This window comes from Peromyscus californicus, unplaced genomic scaffold (genome assembly GCF_007827085.1).
Source record: "Peromyscus californicus insignis strain IS unplaced genomic scaffold, ASM782708v3 Scaffold_10__1_contigs__length_136768540, whole genome shotgun sequence".
Taxonomy (NCBI): Eukaryota; Metazoa; Chordata; class Mammalia; order Rodentia; family Cricetidae; genus Peromyscus; species Peromyscus californicus.
In genome coordinates, this window is record NW_026294391.1 from 48,608,384 (window position 1) to 48,616,092 (window position 7,709).

The window sequence follows — 7,709 nt, forward strand, 5'->3', positions numbered from 1 at the left end:
GTATCTAAAGATTTTTTAATCTATTCACTTGCCTTTTATCGACTTGTTTTCATTACTCTGAATACTAGTATCATTTTTTTCTTGTCTGAGAGCCACTTTAGAATAGTGAGAGAAAAAATACTGAATTAGAGGCAGAGCATATTCAAGTAGTAGGAGTGGAAGAGTGCACCAGACAAATGTATATCAGGATTTAGTCTTACTATTCTATCTATCAGCCTTAAAAAGAAAACCACAAGCTCAACATCAACCAAGTGAGTCTTATGTGGGCTCTATCTGGTTGGAGTACACAGCTGGAAAACAATGCTCAGTCTTTGTAAAGTTACTGTTATTATATTGGTCACAGGTGATACATCTAATTGTTGTATATCTTGTTCTCATATCTTGAAAGTATTAGAGCATATAGAATAGTCTCATAAAAATTATAGTACAGAGGGCAAAATAATGAGTATAACTATGTTAAATTTCAGCATGACCACTCTAAATTGAGTGTGGGGTGGGCTGTACCAGATGACTACAGTTCAAGGTCTTAGAATTTGTGACAAGGTCAAATATTTCCACTGCACAATGATGTCCTTCTGTCCAGCTGCCTCACTTTAATCATTATTGACTGAACAAAATGTAGCCCTTTATAAATGTTTGTGAAATGAAAATTAAGATAACTCAATATTAAATGCTCTTTTCATCAGTTAGGATCTACTTTTCAGTGCAAGTCAAATGGTGATGATGTAGTGGTTTCTATGGATCTCATATTACATGAGGGATCTCTCAAAATGTTGACAGAATGTGCACCAATCACCTGGTTTTCAAACTGACTTACCTGCACTGGGAAGAGAATCTAGGACATATTTCCTTCCTGCCCAAATGGAGATTTGTGTTCTATTTGCCCACCAACCCAATCACTTACACCTTTCCCCGTCTTCACTTTGCCTTTCCTTTCCTTTTGTCCATCCCTTACTCCCCTGTTCTTTTCCTCTCTCAAAGTTTTAAATAAGAATAGCATTATTTAGAACTGGGTCAGATGTCACCTTGATCTTACAATTTTCAGCATCCAGAACTATAAAAATTAAACCACAATTAAGGTGACACACCTCCATCTGACCCCAACCTCCAGTGTGCACTTCCTCTGTGTTGCTAGCATAGACTTACAGGATTTTCCTCAAAAAACTGTAAGGCATACCATCTAAGGGGATGGCATTTATTCATTACTTTTAAAGTCCAGTCAGCCCAACACCTTCATGACCAATGAATGAAAATTGCATCTGTTTTCCAAGTTTTGGGAATTTTACTTTTCCACATGCCTTGCTCAGTGAATTTCAACATGAATGCTCTCATAAGAAAACACCATTGTCCTTACTCCTTTTTACTCTACCTTAAGTCAAAAAGAGGAAATCCAATCTTCCTGGTAAAACTGCAGATACGGGCTCAAAATTTTAAAATTGGAGGCTGGAATATTATATTACCATTCTAATACTTTCACATGGGCCTCTAAAGATAATATATTTGATATAGATTTGTACAATATCAGTAAATAAACACAAAGTCTAATTCATAAACATTTGACTTTTATTGACTTTTGTTTTACAAGCCAGGGGAAATATTTAATTACATTTATTGCATTTAACTTTACCAAACCACATAACGAATGCAATTAAAGGAAACTAGGCTTCACTATGTTCTAATCCCCTGTTATTCCCAGTGTACTGACCTACTAACTCTAAGATTATTTCATATTTTCAAGAAAACCTTTTTTTCCATGCTTTATGTCCTTATCTCAATGACAGGAAAACTTTAGGGGTCAACAGGGACGGTGGAATTTGCTGGTAATTTTACTGAAGAATCTTCACCAGTTTGGTCAGTGGCATCAGAGTCATCTTCATCTCTGGCTTCTGTTTGTCCTTGGTTATCTTTCAAAGCCTCTTCGTAAATGGCAGAGATGGCACTAGGTGTTGTTTGGTTTATCTTGGCCAAATATTCCAGGACTTTCATCTCGCTTGTTTCAGCATAGGCTTGGGGACCCCACAGGAACTCATAGCGTGGAGGATCACTGCCGGCCACCTGCCTGTACTCCAGGTACTTCAGCTTCACCAAATACTCCCTCATGAGCTTCCGGGGCTCACCAAAGATGCGGTGCTTCTTTCCTGGATAGATTCGCTTCTTCTTCAGGATTTGCCAGATCTCTTCTTCACTGGCACAATTGCCCCTAACGAGGATGATACCTAGGACACACATCACGAAAGCGGTCTTGGGATAGCCTTTGCCAGCACGAATCCTCCCATTGTTGGGGAGCTTCAGCTTGCTGATGAGGTTGTATGAGGGCTCACTGGAGTTGACTTCCCTCACTTCCACTGCAAAGGCATCTTCGAGCTTCTGAGAGGCTTTCCTGAAGATCTCAGGGAAGTCGTCTTCATACTTCTTGGTGATAAGCTTCAGCATGTCTTCCTTAGTAGTAAGCTGCTTCCGATTGAAGTTGTGGAGCAGCTGCTGTAAGAGCACCATTACCTTTCTTGCTACCATATCTTGGTGAGGACGGATGGTGCAGGGCTTGTCCTCAACAGAGGATTCCTTTTCCTTGAATTCATCACTTTCCTCATAGGAATTCTCACGTGATTCAGAGGAAGAAATACTCAGAGTGCTTGAGGCAGATGATGTTGCTCTCTGAGGAGCCTCGGGAGTGCTGGAAGACTCAGCCCCAGGCTGGCTCTGGGAAGCAGCAGAGGACTTTTCTGCTGCCTCTTGTGGTTCCTCTGCTATTTCCTGAACACCTCCACAAGCCTGAGCCTCACCTCGGGCCTGGTGGCGTTTCTTCCGGGCATGGCGCTTACTCTTATGACCACGAGGCATGATGACTCTTGGCCCAGTGGCAACAGCAAGATGTGTGGGCAGGATGCTGGTGATGCAGACACCTGCCAAGGGGAAAATGAAATATGTAAGCCCTTTCATCCAGGCGAATCCACCCTTTGTTATTTATCTAAGATAGCCTCTGCATGCTTCCATGAGAGCACCGATTTTAGGAACCTACTGGTCTTCTGTTCTCAACTGCCTGTTCCCTATGGAAGAAGCACATTAAGTCTACTTGGCTGAAAGCAGCAGGGTGGCACTCATGCCTTCTAGCTCCTTAGAGTTGTGGGAGCCCTATCAGTTTCCAGTGAGAATCTTCAAGCAAGTTTTTAGAAATCCTGAACCTCTCTCCTCTACCACTTGCCAATTGTCTCCCTGTGATATACTCTGTTGTATGTGTTTTCCTCAGACATTACGTAAACATCCATGTAGAAATATTTAGGCTAACTCCTCTAACCAACATCCTTTACCCCTTCCTCTCACTCTGAGTTCTGGGATTAAATTCCCTTGCCTCTGCCTCCCAGTGTTAGAATTAAAACCCCTGCCTCTTCCTCTCAGTGCTGAGATTAAATCCCCCTGTCTCTCCCTACCAGTGCTGGGATTAAATCCATCTGCCTCTGCCTCCTAGTGCTGGGATTAAATCCTCCTGCCTCTGCCCCATAGTGATGGGATTAAATCCCCCTGCATAAGCCTCCCGAGTGTTGGATTTAAAACCTCCTGCCTCTGCCTACCAGTGCTGGGATTAAATCCTCCTGCCTCTGCCTCCCAGTGCTGTGATTAAATTCCCCTGCCTCTGCCTCCCAGTGCTGGTATTAATTCCCCCTGCCTCTGTCCCCAAGTGATGGTATTAAATCCCCCTGTCTCTGCCCCCAAGTGATGGGACTAAATCCCGCTGTATCAGCCTCCAGGTGCTGGAATTAATTCCCCCTTGTACTTCATCACAGCGCTGGGATTAAATCCCCCTGCCTCTGCCTCCAAGTGGTAAAATGAAATCCCCCTGCCTCTGCCTCCAAGTGGTAAGACGAAATCTCCCTGCCTCTGCCCCTGAGTGACGGAATTAAATATCGCAAGCCTCTGCCTCCCAGTGCTGAGATTTAATCCCCCTGCCTCTTCCCCCAAGTGCTGGGATTAAATACCCTGCACCAGGCTCCTGAGTGTTGGAATTAAAACCCCCTACCTCTCCCTCCAAGTGCTGGGATTAATTCCCCTGCCTCTGCCTCCAAGTGCTGAGATTGAATGCCCCTGCCTCTGCCCCCAAGTGCTATAATTAAATCCCCCTGTACCGGCTGGCTCACGAGTGTTGGAATTAAAACCCCCTGCCTCTTCCTCACAGTGCTGATTAAATTCCCCCTGCCTTTGCTTCCCAGTTTTGGGATTAAATCCCCCTTGCTCCACCCAGGAGTGACAGGATTAAAATCCCCCTGCCTCTGCCTCCCAGTGCTGGAGTTAAATCCTCCTGCCTCTGCCTCCAAGTGATGGGATTAAATCCCCCTGCATCAGCCTCCCAAGTGCTGAAATTAAACCCTCCGGCTTCTGCCTCTGAGTGCTGGAATTAAATCCCAGAGTTTCTGCCTCCCAGTGCTGACATTAAATCCTCCTGCCTCTGCCTCCCAGTGCTGGAATTAAATCCACCTGCCTCTGCCTCCCAGTGCTGACATTAAATCCTCCTGCCTCTGCCTCCGAGTGCTGCGATTAAATACCTCTGGCTCTCCCTCCCAGTACTGGGATTAAATCCCCCTGCATCAGCCTTCCGAGTGCTAGAATTAAATGCCCCTTCTTCTCCCTCCCAGTGCTGGGATTAAATTCCCTTGCTTCTGCCCCCCAGTGCTGGGATTAAATCCCCCTGCCTCTGTCCCCAAGTGATGGGATTAAATCCCACTGCATCAGCCTCCCAAGTGCTGTATTAAATCCTCCAACTTCTGCCTCCAAGTGCTGGAATTAAATGCCCCTGCCTCTGCCTCCCACTGCTGGGACTAAAACCCTCTGCCTCTGCCTCCCAAGTGCTAGGATTAAATCGCCCTACCTCTTCCTCACAGTACTGGGATTAAATCCCCCTGCCTCTGCCTCCAAGTGGTAAGACGAAATCTCCTGCCTCTGCCCCTGAGTGACGGAATTAAATATCGCAAGCCTCTGCCTCCCAGTGCTGAGATTTAATCCCCCTGCCTCTTCCCCCAAGTGCTGGGATTAAATCCCCCTGCACCAGGCTCCTGAGTGTTGGAATTAAAACCCCCTACCTCTCCCTCCAAGTGCTGGGATTAATTCCCCTGCCTCTGTCTCCAAGTGCTGAGATTGAATCCCCCTGCCTCTGCCCCCAAGTGCTATGATTAAATCCCCCTGTACCGGCTGGCTCACGAGTGTTGGAATTAAAACCCCCTGCCTCTTCCTCACAGTGCTGATTAAATTCTCCCTGCCTTTGCCTCCCAGTTTTGGGATTAAATCCCCCTTGCTCCAACCAGGAGTGACAGGATTAAATCCCCCTGCCTCTGCCTCCCAGTGCTGGAATTAAATCCTCCTGCCTCTGCCTCCCAGTGCTGGGATTAAATCTACCTGCATCAGCCTCCCAAGTGCTGAAATTAAACCCTCTGGCTTCTGCCTCTGAGTGCTGGAATTAAATCCCCGAGCTTCTGCCTCCCAGTGCTGACATTAAATCCTCCTGCCTCTGCCTCCGAGTGCTGCAATTAAATCCCTCTGGCTCTCCCTCCCAGTGTCGGGATTAAATCCCCCTGCATCAGCCTCCCGAGAGTTAGAATTAAATGCCTCTTCTTCTCCCTCCCAGTGCTGGGATTAAATTACCTTGCCTCTGCCCCCCAGTGCTGGGATTAAATCCCCCTGCCTCTGTCCCCAAGTGATGGGATTAAATCCCCCTGCCTCTGCCCCCAAGTGATGGGATTAAATCCCGCTGCCTCTGCCTCCCAGTGCTGGGATTATATCTCCCTGCTTCTGCCCTCAAGTGATAGGATTTAATCCACCTGACTCTGGCTCCCTGTGCTGGTGTTAAATCCCTCTGGTTCTCACTCCCAAAGCTGGGATTAAATCCCCTGCATCAGCCTTCCAAGTGCTGTATTAAATCCTCCAACTTCTGCCTCCAAGTGCTGGAATTAAATGCCCCTGTCTCTGCCTCCCACTGCTGGGAATAAAACCCTCTGCCTCTGCCTCCCAAGTGCAAGATTTAAATCCCCCTACCTCTTCCTCACAGTACTGGGATTAAATCCCCCTGCCTCTGCCTCCAAGTGGTAAAATGAAATCCCCCTGCCTCTGCCCCTGAGTGATGGAATCAAATATCACAGCCTCTGCCTCCCAATGCTGAGATTTAATCTCCTTGATTCTTCCCCTAAGTGAAGGGATTAAATCCCCCTGCACCAGGCTCCTGAGTGTTGGAATTAAAACCCCCTACCTCTCCCTATAAGTGCTGGGATTAATCCCAATGCCTCTGCCTCCAGGTGCTGAGATTGAATCCCCCTGCCTTTGCCCTGGAGTGACAGAATTAAATCACGTATCCTCTGCCTCCCAGTGCTTGGATTAAATGCCCTTGTCTCTTCCCTCACGTGCTATGATTAAATCCCCCTGTACCGGGCTCCCGAGTGTTGGAATTAAAACTCCCTGCCTCTCCCTCACAGTGCTGATTAAATTCCCCCTGCCTTTGCTTCCCAGTTTTGGGATTAAATACCCCTTGCTCCACCCAGGAGTGACAGGATTAAAATCCCCCTGCCTCTGCCTCCCAGTGCTGGAATTAAATTCACCTGCCTCTGTCTCCCAGTGCTGGGATTAAATCCACCTGCCTCCGCCTCCCAATGCGGGGATTAAATCCACCTGCCTCTGTCCCTAAGTGATAGGATTTAATTACCCTGCCTCTGCCTCCCAGTGTTGGGATTAAATCCCCCTGCATCAGCTTCCCAAGTACTGAAATTAAACCCTCCGGCTTCTGCCTCTGAGTGCTGGAATTAAATCCCGGAGCTTCTGCCTTCCAGTGCTGACATTAAATCCTCCTGCCTCTGCCTCTGAGTGCTGCCATTAAATCCCTCTGGCTCTCCCTCCCAGTGCTGGGATTAAATCCCAGGACAGCAGCCTCCTGAGTGCTAGAAATAAATGCCCCTTCTTCTCCCTCCCAGTGCTAGGATTAAATCCCCCTGCCTCTGCCCCCAAGTGATGGGATTTACTTACCCTGCCTCTGCCTCCTAGTGCTGGGATTAAATCCTCCTGCCTCTGCCCCCAAGTGATGGGATTAAATCCCCCTGCATCAGCCTCCCAAGTGCTAGAACTAAATGCCCCTTCTTCTCCCTCCCAGTGCTGGGATTAAATCCCTCTGCCTCTGCCCCCAATTGATGGGATTAAATCCCCCTATATCAGCCTCCCTGTGCTGGAATTAAATCCTCCTTCTTCTCCATCACAGCACTGGGATTAAATTCCCCTGCCTCTGCCACCCAGTGCTGGGATTAAATTCCCTTGTCTCTGCCACCCAGTGCTGGGATTAAATCCCCCTGCCTCTGCCCCAGAGTGACAGGATTAAATCCCCCTGCATCTGGCTTCCAAGTGCTAGGATTAAATCCCCCTGCCTTTTCCTCCCAGTACTGCGATTTAATACCCCTGCCTCTGCCTGCAAGTGCTGAGATTAAATTCCCCTGCATCTGCCCCAGAGTGACCGGATTAAATCACCCTGCCTCTTCCTCCCAGTACTGTGATTTAATACCCCTGCTTCTGCCTCCCAGTGCTGACAGTAAATCCTCCTGCCTCTGCCTCCGAGTACTTCGATTAAATCCCTCTGGTTCTCCCTCCCAGTACTGGGATTAAATCCCCCTGCATCAGCCTCAGGAGTGCTAGAACTAAATGCCCCTTCTTCTCCCTCCCAGTGCTGGGATTTAATTCCCATGCCT

At 47.6% G+C, this 7,709-nt stretch overlaps 1 protein-coding gene across 1 annotated transcript; it reads right to left on the reverse strand.

The window, feature by feature from the left end:
- Positions 1 to 1,788: 1,788 nt before the first annotated feature.
- Positions 1,789 to 2,940, reverse strand: LOC128116674 (melanoma-associated antigen B3-like). Its single transcript, XM_052748165.1, has one exon. The coding sequence runs from the start codon at positions 2,938 to 2,940 to the stop codon at positions 1,789 to 1,791; it is 1,152 nt and encodes a 383-aa protein (XP_052604125.1).
- Between the last annotated feature and the right edge of the window lie 4,769 nt (positions 2,941 to 7,709).